The sequence below is a fragment of the Pseudophryne corroboree genome, chromosome 6 (assembly GCF_028390025.1).
Source record: "Pseudophryne corroboree isolate aPseCor3 chromosome 6, aPseCor3.hap2, whole genome shotgun sequence".
Classification (NCBI taxonomy): domain Eukaryota; kingdom Metazoa; phylum Chordata; class Amphibia; order Anura; family Myobatrachidae; genus Pseudophryne; species Pseudophryne corroboree.
This window is the reverse complement of record NC_086449.1, coordinates 372,795,296-372,814,020: the sequence shown is the minus strand read 5'-3', so window position 1 is coordinate 372,814,020 and position 18,725 is coordinate 372,795,296. Positions and strand designations below refer to the sequence as shown.

Sequence of the window (18,725 nt, the reverse complement as noted above, 5' to 3'; positions counted from 1 at the left end):
GGCTGGCACACCTTCCCTCTTCCCAGCATTTGCACTAAGTATATACACGGGAGGTGTCTTCTGGCCCTTTATGTGAGGCCTCCATTCACTAGGCCGCATTTCACTCACTCTCCCCCTAAGTACCATTTATACCCATATATAACTGGGGTTATCCGTCTCTGTCTTAAGACACTGGACTCTTTCTATACTACAGCCTACAGCCCGGGGGTGCCACCCTCCCCGGCCCATTGCCGGTGAATATCTCTATATGATACCCCAGCCCCCCATGATCTCTCCAAGCGGGGGAATGTTCTGCTGATTTCCTACGGGTGCGACCCGGGGGGTCGTCTCATGTGCTATTTCTATGCAGCCTGCATGATGGATCGCTAATCACTTACGTTAAACCTCAGCTCTGATCTCTGACCTTCGCTATCCTAGGGACTGTCTTACACCATGCCCAAATCTAAATCCAAGGCTAAGAAAGCCTCAGCTTCGGCAGAAATATCGACCTTTATATCCAAGATGAAGTCTAGTGCGGCCAAAACCCTAGTGGCCCCCCCCCCCCGGACCTGGTCTCGGAATCCGAGGAAGAATCGTCAACTCATGAACCCTCTATGAAAGATTGCTTCTCCTCAATTCTAACGGAAATGAAGTCGCTGAAGCAGGCTTTCCACTCGGAGATCCACAAAGCCATCTCTGGCCTCAAAGCCGAGATATCTGACCTCGGGGCCCGCACTAATGAGGTGGAACAGAAAATCGATGAAGTCATTACTTTCCAACAGGAGCTAGAGCGCTCGGTTCAAGTCATGCAGGAGGATATATACCTACTCCAGGACCAACAAGAGGACGCTGACAACCGCGCACGACGTAACAACCTGCGCATTAAATATATCCCAGAGTCAGTAGAACCAGCTCAACTGGAGGATTTTCTCATCAGGTTCTTCCAGCACCTCCTCCCGGACATTTCTAGTGAGCAGTTCCTCTTGGACAGAGCCCATCGCTCACTACGTCAAAAGCCCTCAACTTCGTCCCCCCCACGAGACGTAGTTTTACGCTGTCACTATTTCAAGATTAAAGAGAGAATTCTGTCGGCTGCCCGGAACAAAGATGTGTGCCTATTTGAATCACATAAGCTATTGGTGTTTCAGGACTTATCCCCCACTACTCTCAAAAGACGCTTCGAATTGAGGGAGTACACCCAAATCCTCAGGAATAATCAAATCCGCTACAGATGGGGCTTCCCTTTTGCTTTAATTGTACAGCTGGATGGGAAGAGACTGTTGGCACGATCCAAAGAAGAGGCTCACAGGCTCCTGTTGAGACTGAACCTGTCCCCCCCGGAGGCCAACAAATCTTCCTCCCCACGGGATGCTCCAGATCTCCGACACTCTCCAAATTCACCCCTCCCTCAGCGAGCGCCTAGACGTCTTTGGTCGATGGTCCCGGAGAAAACCTCTACAAGCCATGACCCGCCGTGAAAGTCTCTGTACAGAGGTGCTGCTGCTGGGTCACTATCCGTTAAATGTTAATGTTTTACAAACTAGTTTAGAGGTTTAGGAATTTCTTCTTGAGCTGAGATTGTTTATTTACTTATATAATTTTAACAGTGGTCCATTGTGGCGGGTTGTTGCGGCGACCCCCTTGGTCGCCCCTCCATATGTTTAATTGGTGGGCGTCCCGGCGGCCGGAGCCGCGCCCTCCACCGAGCCTCCATAGCCAGTTTTGAGCGTGAGGGAGTTCTTTTCTCCCTTAATTCCCCTTACGGGTGCTCAAACATTCAGACCCGTACGTAGCGTACGATGGGTCATTGGCTCGGTCAATTCTATTTGTTTATTTTACAGTTTTTTAAATGTCTTTTTGTGACTCTTTTGATTTTTCTTTTTTTTCATCTTTCTCTTTTCCCTCTCCTTCTTTTTCTTCCCCAACCTCCCGCTCTCCCTCTTCCCCTTGTTCCCCTCGTTTCCCAGGGAAACGACCTCAGGTTCACTAAGACCACTCATGCTATATTTACACTTGTAACAATATGTCTGTTAACGTAATATCTTACAATGTTAAGGGCCTTAACAGTCCTCAAAAGAGGACCAAGTTATTTCTTTTTCTGAAGCAGGTGAGGGGAGATCTGGTATTCCTTCAGGAGACGCATTTCAAAGGGACTTCCCACCCTGAACTTCGTTCTAGACGCCACCCTGTTGCCATACACGCTTGTGATCGCACCCAAAAGAAAAGAGGGGTTGCCATTCTAATCCCCGCTCATTTACATTTGGAATCAGACCGAATCATTAAGGATAAGCGCGGTAGGTTTCTTATTATAGTAGGTAAACTTAATAATGTCCCTATCACCATGGTTAATGTCTACGCTCCCAATATTAACCAGGCCTCGTTCTTTGCTTCCCTAGACTCCAAAATCGCCCAGTGTAGGAAAGGTGACCTCTTAATAGCAGGAGACTTTAACACCATACTACACCATAATCTGGATCGCTCCCATCCCCTCCCACGGTCTCAGTCCCATATCAGCACCCGCAACTCTAGAGCCCTACAATCACTACTTAAAAATCACCTCCTATTTGACTCCTGGAGGGTAGTCGATCCCCTAATTAAGGATTACACGTTCTATTCCCCAGTCCACAACCTATACACTAGAATTGATATGATTATGGTCGGAAGGGACCTAACATCTAGAATCCAGAACTGCTGTATTTATCCAATCACGTGGTCTGATCACGCCCCGATTTCTCTGACCCTGACTGGACTGTCCCGTACTCCTTCCCCCCCCTCCTGGTCGCTCAACGACGCCCTTCTCCAACAACCTGAAGTGTTACAGCAAACTACTCAGGTATTGACTGATTACTTCAATGAGAACCAAACCCCCGGCATTTCCGATATGACCCTGTGGGAGGCACACAAGGCGGTCCTCCGGGGCCACTTCATCCAGACTGCGGCCAGGATCAACAAGCAGCGTTCCCAAAAAACTCTGGAGTTATCTAGGCAGCTCCACCAAATGGAAGAGGTGCATAAGTCATCTCTTGACCCTGCTGATTTAGAGTTGGTACTTAAAATCAGAGGCGAACTTAATTTATTATTGTCTCATAAGACTGAAATGTGCCTTAGACGTCTCAACCAGATTTACTACGAAAAAGGGGATAAGGCGGATAAACTATTAGCCAGGAAATTGAGGGCTAGGATTTCCTCTAAAAATATCTTATCCATTCGTACCAAACAAGGGGCTCTGACCCATGATCCTGACCGCATTCTGGGTGAATTCGAGGAATTCTATAAATCGCTGTATAACTCGGAAACTACCCCCCCCCCCTCACCACCGAGGCTTGAAAAGGGAATTGACTCCCTTCTAGACAAATGTAACCTACCGTCACTGAGTGACGCGACGGTGTCCCAATTAGGCTCAGAGATTACCATCGAAGAAATAGAGAACGCACTTAAAACTCAGAAACCGGGCAAGGCCCCTGGACCCGATGGGATGTCAATTACTTATTATAAGAAATTTAAGGGGATGCTTCTGCCTCATCTCTGCCGGCTCTTCAATGGTTTCTTACATGGTAATCCTCTATCACCCCGTGCCTTAGAGGCACGAATAGTCTTAATACATAAACCTGGGAAAGATCCCAACTCCTGTGCCAGCTACCGCCCCATTTCCCTATTAAACAACGATATTAAATTATTTGCAAAAATTATAGCCTTAAGATTAAACCCTGTTCTCCCGCGCTTAATACACGCTGATCAGGTGGGCTTCATCCCAGGCCGACAAGCCAGAGACAATACACGAAGAACTATTAATCTGGTCCATCTTATTAACAAAACTAAAATGCCTTCTGTCCTTCTCTCGCTAGACGCAGAGAAGGCTTTTGACAAAATACTATGGCCTTTCATGTTTGCCACTCTACGCAGATTTGGTCTGGGGGGAAGCCTACTTCAAGGTATTCAGGCACTTTACTCCAACCCCTCCGCTAGAGTACGGGTCAACGGCAAGGACTCTCAACTCTTTCACATTAGCAATGGAACACGCCAGGGATGTCCCTTGTCTCCACTAATCTTTGCCATGACGATTGAACCTCTGGCGTGTATGGTTAGGACCAACCCCGATATCAAAGGCATCCATGTGGGTGAGGAGGAATTCAAATTGTCATTATTCGCAGATGATGTCCTCTTGACTATCTCCTCTCCCAATATATCCATCCCTAACCTATTTAAAACCCTTTCACTATACTCTCATTACTCTGGATATCGCATTAATTACTCCAAATCGGAAGCCCTCCCACTGCATCTTGATGAGAGTGCCAGGTCTCTCCTAGCTGCTAACTATAACTTCTCTTGGCGCTCCAAGAAAATCAAGTACCTTGGCGTGTACATCACAAACTCCTACGACTCCTTATACTCCGAAAACTTCCCTGCCCTTTTTAAGTGTATAGAATCTGACCTTAGAGTTTGGGACAAACAGATTATAGCCTGGTTCGGACGGATAGTTTCAATTAAAATGAACATCCTTCCGAGAATCCTTTATCTGATCCAAACAATCCCCGTGAGCATCCCCGCTAAGGCCTTATGTCGAATGCAGAGATTATTTGTAAAATTTATATGGTCTGGTAAGCCCCCTAGAATTAGGACCTCCACTCTGATACGTGACCCGTTGGCGGGGGGTAGGGGACTGCCGGACATTCGTAAATATTATCATGCAACCCACCTGAGTCAGGCTCTGGCATGGTTCTCCCCTGCCCCCCATCTGCCCTGGATACGAATCGAGCTTCTGGCAGCTGGGGTCTCCTCTTTGGTCCCCCTCCTCTCACCGACCAAGCCACTGCGGTCGTTACAAACCTGTGTCCCTTCGACGAAACTCACTTGCGACTTGTGGCTTTTCTGCATTCGACATTATGGCCTGTCCACTTTCCCATCTCCTATCACCCCCATTTGGGATAACAGGGACTTCCCCCCAGGTTCCACCTTACAATCTCATTCGTGGCTTCATCTGAACCCACGCCCGGGTCTCGTATTTGATTTTACAGAAGGTTCCTCATGGCGTTCCCTACAATCTTTATGTGACAAATACGATATCTCCCAACCCGTATTTTACGAATATTTACAACTCCGCTCCTTTTTAAACTCCCTCCCCAAATCCCAGGTTATTCGCCAACTCACCCCCTTGGAGCGTCTATGTATTTACTCCCCTATGAGGCAGGGTATTATCTCTATACTCTATGGTTTACTACGATCCCTGAAGGCAACAAGCACCCTCCCCCATGAACAGAGGTGGGAGCGGGACCTAGGCCCTCCACCTGATGAAGACTCATGGGAAACCATTAGACAAAAAGTAGCCCAATCATCAATTTCCTCTCTTGTGAAGGAAAACTCTTATAAAGTCTACACCAGATGGTATCGGGTCCCAGCAACAATGCATAAGATCTTCCCCGGGTCCTCCCCACTGTGCTGGCGTGGTTGTGGCCAGATTGGAGACTTTAAACACATCTGGTGGTCATGCCCCAAAATCCATACGTTCTGGTCTCAGGTGGAGGCGCTCTTAGGCTTTGTCTTTTGTTCACGGATAACTCTAGGTCCCTGGTCAGCTTTGCTGGGCCTACCCTTACCCAACCTAGACAGCCAAGCTAATAGCTTAGTGCTCCAAATCCTACATGCAGCTCGCTGTGTAGTAGCAAAAAATTGGAAAAACACCAATGCTCCCCCTAGGAGCATGCTAATAGCAAAAATCTGGCATATCTCCACGATGGAGAAAATCACAGCCTCCTTACATGACAGATCGGACAAATTTAGGAGGATATGGGAACCATGGTTCACCTATACTACGCCCCCCGCTACTGGAACCTGACGAGATGTGTCACACGGTGAGGCAGTTCTCTATACCATACAGGACCCAATAAACATAAGAGATGTAATACAGACCCTGGGGGTACAGATGGTATGATTTGTAGCTGGGAAGTATTACCCTCCCATCTTATGTATTCACTTAGACCGCTTCTCTGACGAACCACCATTTTCCCATCCCCCTCCCCCCCTCCCTTTCCTCTCTTTCCCCCCATTATTTTTCTCTCTTCTCTTCTCAGAACCTTTCTTATTATTTTATTATTATTTTCTTTTTCTTTTTTTCTGCTTGTTTGATGTTTAAACATAAAAAATTATGATGGTCGTGACATGCATATACTGGATATTGTTACAATTTACCCTTGTTTCTGTAATATTTGGTTACCCCCCTAGGGGATAACTTGTATATGATTAAGCATCTACTTGGAGCTGTCATCTCTTGTCTGTTCTGTACCTGCATGCTCGACTTTTCTTTAATAAAAATATTAATTAAAAAAAAAAAAAAAAAAAAAAAACACTAAAAAACAGCTTAAATCATAGAATTTGGGGGTCATTTTGATCCCAAAGTATTATTAACCTCAAAAACCATAATTTACACTCATTTTCAGTCTATTCTGAATACCTCACACCTCACAATATTATTTTTAGTCCTAAAATTTGCACCGAGGTCGCTGTGTGAGTAAGATAAGCGACCCTAGTGGCCGACACAAACACCGGGCCCATCTAGGAGTGGCACTGCAGTGTCACGCAGGATGTCCCTTCCAAAAAACCCTCCCCAAACAGCACATGACGCAAAGAAAAAAAGAGGCGCAATGAGGTAGCTGTGTGAGTAAGATTAGCGACCCTAGTGGCCGACACAAACACCGGGCCCATCTAGGAGTGGCACTGCAGTGTCACGCAGGATGGCCCTTCCAAAAAACCCTCCCCAAACAGCACATGACGCAAAGAAAAAAAGAGGCGCAATGAGGTAGCTGTGTGAGTAAGATTAGCGACCCTAGTGGCCGACACAAACACCGGGCCCATCTAGGAGTGGCACTGCAGTGTCACGCAGGATGTCCCTTCCAAAAAACCCTCCCCAAACAGCACATGACGCAAAGAAAAAAAGAGGCGCAATGAGGTAGCTGTGTGAGTAAGATTAGCGACCCTAGTGGCCGACACAAACACCGGGCCCATCTAGGAGTGGCACTGCAGTGTCACGCAGGATGGCCCTTCCAAAAAACCCTCCCCAAACAGCACATGACGCAAAGAAAAATGAAAGAAAAAAGAGGTGCAAGATGGAATTGTCCTTGGGCCCTCCCACCCACCCTTATGTTGTATAAACAAAACAGGACATGCACACTTTAACCAACCCATCATTTCAGTGACAGGGTCTGCCACACGACTGTGACTGATATGACGGGTTGGTTTGGACCCCCCCCAAAAAAGAAGCAATTAATCTCTCCTTGCACAAACTGGCTCTACAGAGGCAAGATGTCCACCTCATCTTCACCCTCCGATATATCACCGTGTACTTCCCCCTCCTCACAGATTATCAATTCGTCCCCACTGGAATCCACCATCTCAGCTCCCTGTGTACTTTGTGGAGGCAATTGCTGCTGGTCAATGTCTCCGCGGAGGAATTGATTATAATTCATTTTAATGAACATCATCTTCTCCACATTTTCTGGATGTAACCTCGTACGCCGATTGCTGACAAGGTGAGCGGCGGCACTAAACACTCTTTCGGAGTACACACTTGTGGGAGGGCAACTTAGGTAGAATAAAGCCAGTTTGTGCAAGGGCCTCCAAATTGCCTCTTTTTCCTGCCAGTATAAGTACGGACTGTGTGACGTGCCTACTTGGATGCGGTCACTCATATAATCCTCCACCATTCTATCAATGTTGAGAGAATCATATGCAGTGACAGTAGACGACATGTCTGTAATCGTTGTCAGGTCCTTCAGTCCGGACCAGATGTCAGCATCAGCAGTCGCTCCAGACTGCCCTGCATCACCGCCAGCGGGTGGGCTCGGAATTCTGAGCCTTTTCCTCGCACCCCCAGTTGCGGGAGAATGTGAAGGAGGAGATGTTGACAGGTCGCGTTCCGCTTGACTTGACAATTTTGTCACCAGCAGGTCTTTCAACCCCAGCAGACCTGTGTCTGCCGGAAAGAGAGATCCAAGGTAGGCTTTAAATCTAGGATCGAGCACGGTGGCCAAAATGTAGTGCTCTGATTTCAACAGATTGACCACCCGTGAATCCTTGTTAAGCGAATTAAGGGCTGCATCCACAAGTCCCACATGCCTAGCGGAATCGCTCCCTTTTAGCTCCTTCTTCAATGCCTCCAGCTTCTTCTGCAAAAGCCTGATGAGGGGAATGACCTGACTCAGGCTGGCAGTGTCTGAACTGACTTCACGTGTGGCAAGTTCAAAGGGCATCAGAACCTTGCACAACGTTGAAATCATTCTCCACTGCACTTGAGACAGGTGCATTCCACCTCCTATATCGTGCTCAATTGTATAGGCTTGAATGGCCTTTTGCTGCTCCTCCAACCTCTGAAGCATATAGAGGGTTGAATTCCACCTCGTTACCACTTCTTGCTTCAGATGATGGCAGGGCAGGTTCAGTAGTTTTTGGTGGTGCTCCAGTCTTCTGTACGTGGTGCCTGTACGCCGAAAGTGTCCCGCAATTTTTCTGGCCACCGACAGCATCTCTTGCACGCCCCTGTCGTTTTTTAAAAAATTCTGCACCACCAAATTCAAGGTATGTGCAAAACATGGGACGTGCTGGAATTTGCCCATATTTAATGCACACACAATATTGCTGGCGTTGTCCGATGCCACAAATCCACAGGAGAGTCCAATTGGGGTAAGCCATTCCGCGATGATCTTCCTCAGTTGCCGTAAGAGGTTTTCAGCTGTGTGCGTATTCTGGAAAGCGGTGATACAAAGCGTAGCCTGCCTAGGAAAGAGTTGGCGTTTGCGAGATGCTGCTACTGGTGCCGCCGCTGCTGTTCTTGCGGCGGGAGTCCATACATCTACCCAGTGGGCTGTCACAGTCATATAGTCCTGACCCTGCCCTGCTCCACTTGTCCACATGTCCGTGGTTAAGTGGACATTGGGTACAACTGCATTTTTTAGGACACTGGTGAGTCTTTTTCTGACGTCCGTGTACATTCTCGGTATCGCCTGCCTAGAGAAGTGGAACCTAGATGGTATTTGGTAACGGGGGCACACTGCCTCAATAAATTGTCTAGTTCCCTGTGAACTAACGGCGGATACCGGACGCACGTCTAACACCAACATAGTTGTCAAGGCCTCAGTTATCCGCTTTGCAGTAGGATGACTGCTGTGATATTTCATCTTCCTCGCAAAGGACTGTTGAACAGTCAATTGCTTACTGGAAGTAGTACAAGTGGGCTTACGACTTCCCCTCTGGGATGACCATCGACTCCCAGCGGCAACAACAGCAGCGCCAGCAGCAGTAGGCGTTACACGCAAGGATGCATCGGAGGAATCCCAGGCAGGAGAGGACTCGTCAGAATTGCCAGTGACATGGCCTGCAGGACTATTGGCATTCCTGGGGAAGGAGGAAATTGACACTGAGGGAGTTGGTGGGGTGGTTTGCGTGAGCTTGGTTACAAGAGGAAGGGATTTACTGGTCAGTGGACTGCTTCCGCTGTCACCCAAAGTTTTTGAACTTGTCACTGACTTATTATGAATGCGCTGCAGGTGACGTATAAGGGAGGATGTTCCGAGGTGGTTAACGTCCTTACCCCTACTTATTACAGCTTGACAAAGGGAACACACGGCTTGACACCTGTTGTCCGCATTTCTGGTGAAATACCTCCACACCGAAGAGCTGATTTTTTTGGTATTTTCACCTGGCATGTCAACAGCCATATTCCTCCCACGGACAACAGGTGTCTCCCCGGGTGCCTGACTTAAACAAACCACCTCACCATCAGAATCCTCCTGGTCAATTTCCTCCCCAGCGCCAGCAACACCCATATCCTCCTCATCCTGGTGTACTTCAACACTGACATCTTCAATCTGACTATCAGGAACTGGACTGCGGGTGCTCCTTCCAGCACTTGCAGGGGGCGTGCAAATGGTGGAAGGCGCATGCTCTTCACGTCCAGTGTTGGGAAGGTCAGGCATCGCAACCGACACAATTGGACTCTCCTTGTGGATTTGGGATTTCGAAGAATGCACAGTTCTTTGCTGTGCTGCTTTTGCCAGCTTGAGTCTTTTCATTTTTCTAGCGAGAGGCTGAGTGCTTCCATCCTCATGTGATGCTGAACCACTAGCCATGAACATAGGCCAGGGCCTCAGCCGTTCCTTGCCACTCCGTGTGGTAAATGGCATATTGGCAAGTTTACGCTTCTCCTCCGACAATTTTATTTTAGGTTTTGGAGTCCTTTTTTTTCTGATATTTGGTGTTTTGGATTTGACATGCTCTGTACTATGACATTGGGCATCGGCCTTGGCAGACGACGTTGCTGGCATTTCATCGTCTCGGCCATGACTAGTGGCAGCAGCTTCAGCACGAGGTGGAAGTGGATCTTGATCTTTCCCTAATTTTGGAACCTCAACATTTTTGTTCTCCATATTTTAATAGGCACAACTAAAAGGCACCTCAGGTAAACAATGGAGATGGATACTAGTATACAATTATGGACTGCCTGCCGACTGCAGACACAGAGGTAGCCACAGCCGTGAACTACCGTACTGTACTGTGTCTGTAGCTAATATAGACTGGTTGATAAAGAGAAGATGTCTATGTAACTATGTATGTATAAAGAAGACTGAAAAAAATCCACGGTTAGGTGGTATACAATTATGGACGGACTGCCTGCCGAGTGCAGACACAGAGGTAGCCACAGCCGTGAACTACCGTACTGTACTGTGTCTGCAGCTAATATAGACTGGTTGATAAAGAGAAGATGTCTATGTAACTATGTATGTATAAAGAAGAATGAAAAAAATCCACGGTTAGGTGGTATTACAATTATGGACGGACTGCCTGCCGAGTGCAGAGACACAGAGGTAGCCACAGCCGTGAACTACCGTACTGTGTCTGCTGCGACTGGATGATAAATGATATAAAAAATATATATATATCACTACTGCAGCCGGACAGGTATATATTATATATTATATAATGACGGACCTGCTGGACACTGTCTGTCAGCAGAATGAGTTTTATTTTTATAGAATAAAAAAAAAAAAAAACACAAGTGAAGTCACACGACGAGTGTTTAACTTTTTCAGGCAATCACAATATAAGTATACTACTAACTATACTGGTGGTCAGTGTGGTCAGGTCACTGGTCAGTCACACTGGCAGTGGCACTCCTGCAGCAAAAGTGTGCACTGTTTAATTTTAATATAATATGTACTCCTGGCTCCTGCTATAACCTATAACTGGCACTGCAGTAGTGCTCCCCAGTCTCCCCCACAATTATAAGCTGTGTGAGCTGAGCAGTCAGACAGATATATAATATATATAGATGATGCAGCACACTGGCCTGAGCCTGAGCAGTGCACACAGATATGGTATGTGACTGACTGAGTCACTGTGTGTATCGCTTTTTTCAGGCAGAGAACGGATATATTAAATAAACTGCACTGTGTGTCTGGTGGTCACTCACTATATAATATATTATGTACTCCTGGCTCCTGCTATAACCTATAACTGGCACTGCAGTAGTGCTCCCCAGTCTCCCCCACAATTATAAGCTGTGTGAGCTGAGCAGTCAGACAGATATATATAATATTATATATAGATAATAGATGATGCAGCACACTGGCCTGAGCCTGAGCAGTGCACACAGATATGGTATGTGACTGAGTCACTGTGTGCTGTGTATCGCTTTTTTCAGGCAGAGAACGGATTATAAAGTAAACTGCACTGTCCTCACTAGTAAACTCTCTCCACTCAGTCTCTACACTTCTACAGTAACAGTACTCCTCCTAGTCAGCTCCAGTAAATCTCTCTCAGTCTCTTATAATCTAAATGGAGAGGACGCCAGCCACGTCCTCTCCCTATCAATCTCAATGCACGTGTGAAAATGGCGGCGACGCGCGGCTCCTTATATAGAATCCGAGTCTCGCGATAGAATCCGAGCCTCGCGAGAATCCGACAGCGTCATGATGACGTTCGGGCGCGCTCGGGTTAACCGAGCAAGGCGGGAAGATCCGAGTCGCTCGGACCCGTGAAAAAAAACATGAAGTTCTGGCGGGTTCGGATTCAGAGAAACCGAACCCGCTCATCTCTAGTTTGTGTACATACACACGATTCATTTATGTTTCATATACACACAGCCTGAAGGTCATTTATACACACCTTATACACACAGCCTGAAGGTCATTTAATACAATATTTTAAATACCTTTGTGTATTAAACAAAGTTTGTGTACATTGAGCCATCAGAAAACAAAGGTTTCACTATCTCACTCAAAAAATTCTGTATTTCGGAATATTTGGATGTGGGATACTCAACCTGTATCACACTTTATAAGCCCCTTATCTTGCAATTTAATTTATAGCTCTAGTCCACATGTTCTCAGACTCTGTTCTTCTGTCCCCAAACAGATCAGGTTTTCCAGGTCTCCTTACAGAATCACAAGTGAAATAATTAGCTCGACCTGTGAATATTTTAAAAAGTGTCTGGGAGTAATGACTACACCTGTTCACCTTCTAGGTCACCTGGAAAACATGAACAGTTTGGGGTCTTGGGGACTGAGTTTGAGATCTGCTGTTCTAGTCTAAATGATTATTAAATACATAATATAGAAATGTTCAAATATGAACCACGGTGGTCTGTTACAATGTGCAGTGTTTACCTGACATGCCACTGCAGATGATAAAAAGCAAAGCATTACCTCCCTGCTCCATTGCCTATGGCTGTTGCCTCTTCCCATATCAGTAGGACAGTATCCTAAGGAAATCTAGTGCATGTTTCAAAATCTGACTGAAGTCATTTGAGCTGTGTGAGATCACTGGACCTGCCCCTGTACAGTAATCTATCCATACAGTGCGTTTGTGCAGAGTGAGATTGAGAGACTGCCTGTAGATACTCTCCCTGTTATTATGGTAACCTGATGCAGAGGAATGAAAGGGAGCATGACGAGCTTACCTGATGAAGTGGGAACCTGTATGTTATTAAAGGTATATTTTTCAGCTCATCAGTACAGTCTTTGAAACATATTAATGTCAATTGCTGGCTTTACTTGATCAGTAAGTAAACAGTTTAACAGTATAAATCTGTCTATTTTTGCACTTAGTGGCTAATTCAGTAAGGATAGCAAATAGTGCTAATCAGCAGAATTTGCTGTCCTTTGGATCACATGCTGGGCAAGGCCGCCCAGCATGCTGACTGGAGCCTCACCCAGTTGAACAAGCAGCAATTGCGGAGCGTTCGCAATTTCTGCTTGTTAGTAGAAACTGTGGCAGCCTCCTGCCGGCGTAGCTTAGCTGTGGCCACAGGAGACTCGCCGCCAGTTTCCTGATTGCAGCAGCTGCGTGTGATGTCACGCAGCCACTGCAATCACGCCACAGTTTGTCCGCCTCCGCCCACCATTTGCACAGCCCCGCCCCCTCAACGCTCCATCTCCTCCATCGAAACGGAGCGTTGCCATCCGCCCCGCGACTGCCTTTGCCTGATTGACAGGCAGAAGCGATCGCATTATCTGCGGCCCCCCGCATAAAGTGCGGGTGCATGTGCAGTACGGGTGCTGCACATGCACCCGCGGGCCCACCGCAAAAATTCCAGTTGGATCGCGATTTGTGATCCAACCTGAATTAGCCCTTTTAATACATTATTGGATATTCAAATCACTATATTTGGAAAACCATTTGTGTGCCGTGTAAAAGTTTATTAAATAAAATAATATATAGTCATGCCTATTAACTTGTCCAGCATGGTAAAGAATGGACTTTGGGAATTCTGCATGACTCAAGTATAGCTGTTGTATGATTACCCAGCTGCATAATGAGTGTGTATCACACTGGTAGATCTTGTGTCTTTGGGATAGACTGGCACAAGTCAATTCACAGCTATACTGCAATGCCTTCAGACTGAAGAGAAAATGAGTCCCAGAGGGTGGCAACCTGTTGTTCAAAGATGCATGTTACAGCAAGGGCAGGACTACAATTCCACAAATCAATGCAAATCATCAAATGCCTGGGCCACCCACTTCAGGAGACTGACACTTTACGGGATACTATGGAACTGTGTCATATGGTGCAATATAAATACAGGTTGAGTATCCCTTATCCAAAATGCTTGGGACCAGAGGAATTTTGGATAACGGATTTTTCCGTATTTTGGAATAACTGCATACCATAATTAGATATTATGGTGATGGGACCTAAATCTAAGCACAGGATGCATTTATGTTACATATACACCTTATACACACAGCCTGAAGGTAATTTTAGCCAATATTTTTTATAACTTTGTGCATTAAACAAGGTGTGTCTACATTCACACAATTCATTTATGTTTCATATACACCTTTTGCACACAGCCTGAAGGTCATTTAATACAATATTTTTAATAACTTTGAGTATTAAACAAAGTTTGTGTACATTGAGCCATCAAAAAACAAAGGTTTCACTATCTCAGTCTCACTCAAAAAAAGTCCGTATTTCGGAATATTCCGTATTTCGGAATATTTGGATATGGGATACTCAACCTGTAAAGCCTAATAATAATAATAATTATTATTATTATTATTATTATTATTATTATTATATTAGGTACACCCTCAATCAAAATATCTAAAAATAAAATCATACATTATTATTATTATTATTATTATTATAAAAGACAACAGATGATAAATTAAAAGCCAGTGTGTATTGATGCACTTTTTGCTTCTAAAACAGGTCTGTAGTATAAAAGACATGAGATATAGATAACATACTGAATTTTGTCAGGCATACTCAGCCCGTTTCTGTTTCTACTGAAGTTTTTTAGTACAGGAAGTGAATAAACTCTGTCTGTCATGGTAGTTAATCTGTACCAGATAAAATACTATTGCTAACCTCTGTAACTCTTCTCTTCCAGTCAACATTGATAACAATAATTGGCATCGGCGTTGTCGTATTGTGACTGACACCTTCTACCGGAAAAATGGGATACCTTCCGAGCCAAGCCCTAGAGATATGGCTTTGTAACCATGGCAGGCAACTGGGCAAATACAGTTACTTTCCATGCTGTCATTTCTTGCCCAGATGAGTCTTGTCCTGAATGTGGAGTTTTTGCATCTGAACATTAGATACATATTACTTCCAATATTTTACTTGTCATTTTGGGGAGTTATAATACAAACAACATACTGTACAGTCAATGAAACAGAAGGTAAAGATAACCCTGCCTTAGTACACTTACAGTCTATAAGAGTTGTGGTGAATAAATAATGCACAGGTAGAAAAATAATATAGCTGTGGCTGGGAAGAGTTGTATGTGAGGGTAAGGGTCAGGGCAGGACGATAGAAGCATTACCAGCCACCAATATTAAAGCAGCCAATAGCAGCTGGTATTTCTCCTCAACTACTGGCGTGGTACTGCAGGAACAAGGAAAGCCCTGAAAGATGAACTAGTCACTGTAGAGATCTAAAAACAGCTGCTGGCAAATATAATTCTCCTTCACCTTTTATCTGAACTGAACCCCTCATCTTCTGGTCTGGAGAAGACTTGTGCTGACAACTTAGGAGTAGTTGTGTGGCCAGCTACCCTGGATGCTCTACTATATGTAAAGCCAGGACACATGTTCCTTTTGTTTCTGTTGCCATGAAGAGTCCACAAGGATCACCAAAGATGGTATCAGCGTGGTTTGGTCCAGCAGCAGAATAGAGATGGTGTTTCAGTAGATCTTAAAAATGAATGTTCTGAATGTATGAGACTCCCTAGCACCACTTTTATATTCCCCACCCCCCTGCCTTCATACATTTGTTCCTGTTTTGTATAGAATGCCATAGCATAATTATGTTAGTTGTGCAAATAAAATACCATGAAGACCTGCATGCATTATGTTTTAATATCACTTTAAATGCCAAGAAATGACAATACAATATACTGTTACACAGCTCAGTGTTTATAATTTATTAATAAGTTAAGTTCGTTCATTAGTTATGCAAAGCTGAAGAAAACAAATAATGTTGTTTAAATATCTTAGAGTTACATTTACTAAGCAGTGACAAGAGCTGAGAAGTGAGCCAGTGGAGAAATTTCCCCATCAACCAATCAGCAGCTCTGTATCATTTTATAGTATGCAAATTATAGATGTTACTTCAGTGATGATTGGTTGTCATAGGCAACTTCTCCACTGGCTCATTTCTCTGCTCTTATCACTGCTTAGTAAATGTACCCCTAAGTGTAGTTTAATATTGCACATCGAGATGATCAGTATGATTTCGCAATGTAGTTTTTGTCACTCCCAGTTTTATTTTTGCAATATGATGCTCAATTTTAAGAGAGAAATACGCTCGGCATGGCCAGCCACCCGGGACCGCATGCTCCAATAGGGGTTATTTGGCGCAACTGAAGCCACAGTGTTAAAGGAAAAATCTGTATTATGTCTCAACATCTCATTATTGCTATTATAACGCAATAATAACACAAATTCTATCAAATTACCATCCCATCTCTCAGCTCCCTTGCCTTCCAAGCTGCTTGATAGACTCTAATACACCCGCCTCACAAAACTTATTATCCACTGCAGTCTGGCTTTCATTCCCAACACTCCACAGAGGCTGAGGTTGAGGTGGTCCGGGTACTCTGGTTTCCTATATGGGAGAAGGGAAGTTTCCTTCCACAGTCCAAAAATATTTGAAGGTTAATTGGCTTCCAGCAAAAAATTATCCCCAGTGTGTACAGTAAGTGTGTGCATCTACATGTGTTTAGGGCTGCCATCAAATTCTAATTACTAGGTACCCTGTTTTTCTTTGTACTACCTCTCTTGGAAAACATCTAACACAATGTCATCTTCACCTAACCCAACTCTTCCTTCTACAATCCTTCCTGAATGCGATAACTAGACTAATTTCCTCCCTTTGCACCTAATCTGCTGTTCCTCTTTAAATACCTTCACTTGCTGTCCCTGTTTCTTGTAGAATTCATGCCACGATGATCATATTTACTAACAAAGTGTTCACTAGTATGCCTTCCTGCCATAAACCTCTAACCTTGTCACACATACTTGCCTACTCTCTCAGTAGTTGCAGGACGCTCCATATTTTTGGTGTAGCCCCCCCGCACCCTGGAAGAGCAGGCAATTCTCCCGCATCCTGCCTGCACCCTAGTGAAGTCGGCAGGATGGAGAGATAATCTCCGGTGTTTGTGGGTCCATAGGGTGGGGGTGGGGCTAAAATGACGCAATTTCCTGAGGTGATGTGGGGCTTAATGCTCTCGTAGAGGAGGATTCCGAAGTCTGTAAGTATGCTTGTCACAAGATTCACCCCTGCTTGGCTACTTATAACCTCACCCTAATCCTGTCTCCAAAACTTCTGCTACTTAGCTCCCAACCTATGGAACACATTTCTCACCCAACTAGAGTCTCCCTAATGTAAAATCCTTCAAATGCTTCACCAAAACCCACTGCTTTATGCTTGGCTGTTATATCCTTACCTACCATTCTTTGTTAATGGCTGAAAGCAGGAGCTGACGGTGTTTTTTAAACATATTGCGGGTCTTTGTCAAGGCATAGGTGGACATGGTCAAACACTTAATTTATAAGGCTTCCTGAAAGATCTGGCATGCTCACTTCTGGCATCAATACTTATTGCGGGACCTTTTAAGAATATACATACCACAATATTACGCTGTTAAACTTGATCAACTATTGTCACTACCCTATCATAAAATATACATCTGACAAAAATATTAGTTGCTGGGCCTCATAAGGATACGTAAAATTATACGCTATAAACATTTATAATAAAATAAAATCTGGAAGTAAGAAACATAAAAAAGGGAATAAATCAAAGAAACCACTTTAATTCAAACTCTTCATTTAGGCCTTTTGGTTGTAAAGTATACATTCACAGGCTGGCTGCAGGCTGTGAGGCAGGTAGAGAATGCTGCCTGGCCATTCTGATTGTGTATAATTCACAATTGGAGCGGCTGAGCAGCATTCTCTACTTGTCTCCCAAGAAGACACAAGCTTGGGGGGAAGATGGCAAGCCTGCCCCTGCTCAAGGCTACTAGAATCGTGGAGCCCTGGCCAGCTGCCCAGTTTGCCTGTATGTTAAGATGGCCATGCAACTATCATGCAAATTGTTACCGCATTAGAAATTAACATTGTATTTTGGTCAAAACAATCCATAAAATCTCAAATGTCATTTATCTTTATATATGTAGTACTTAATTAACTCCTTCAAGGGTCCTAGAGCACCTCTTAAACATTTCTTATTGCCCTTCTGCTCCTCTTAGCTCTGGTCCACTATCTTCTCGCTTGCTCTTGGTAAGCACAGGATCCAGCAACTCCTTGAAACTGCTCATGTTTCTGTTATTGGAGAAAATAATGACATCATGAATTTGATGGTCATAGAAATTGGAGTGCAAGCTGGTGTGTGTGTGGGTCTGAGCACCACTGATGCTATCCTGTGGCCCCTGTATCTGGCCAGCAGGGTCCTTAAACAGCTCACTGAAGCCAGTAGTGCTGTGCTGCCACAGTGCTGCTTGGAGCATCTAAAGTATACTCCGGACATTCATCCTGCAGTGTATAGCGCTGCCTGGAATGTCTGGGCAGCTTTATACTTTCTCCTTCTGATCACCCTGCCCCCTTACGTGTGGTGGGCAGAGCAGCGGGAAGTGTCGGCAGCCCCCTTGCATGTGGTGGGCAGCGCGTCAACATATGTGAGCACAGTCTCAGGAGGTGCAGGCTGCGGGTAGAGCAGCAGGAGGAGTTGGCAGTCCCCTGAAGACAGCA

At 45.1% G+C, this 18,725-nt stretch overlaps 1 protein-coding gene across 4 annotated transcripts in view; it reads left to right on the top strand.

Moving 5' to 3' along the window:
- SPMIP1 (sperm microtubule inner protein 1) overlaps nucleotides 1–15,819 on the top strand; it is a 32,577-nt gene extending 16,758 nt beyond the window's left edge. For all 4 annotated transcript variants that reach the window (XM_063926704.1, XM_063926701.1, XM_063926702.1 and 1 more), the window contains one exon: nucleotides 14,861–15,819. In XM_063926704.1, coding sequence (XP_063782774.1) covers nucleotides 14,861–14,970 — 110 coding nt within the window. In that variant the 3' untranslated portion in view covers nucleotides 14,971–15,819. The remainder of the gene's footprint in view (nucleotides 1–14,860) is intronic.
- Nucleotides 15,820–18,725: the final 2,906 nt, after the last annotated feature.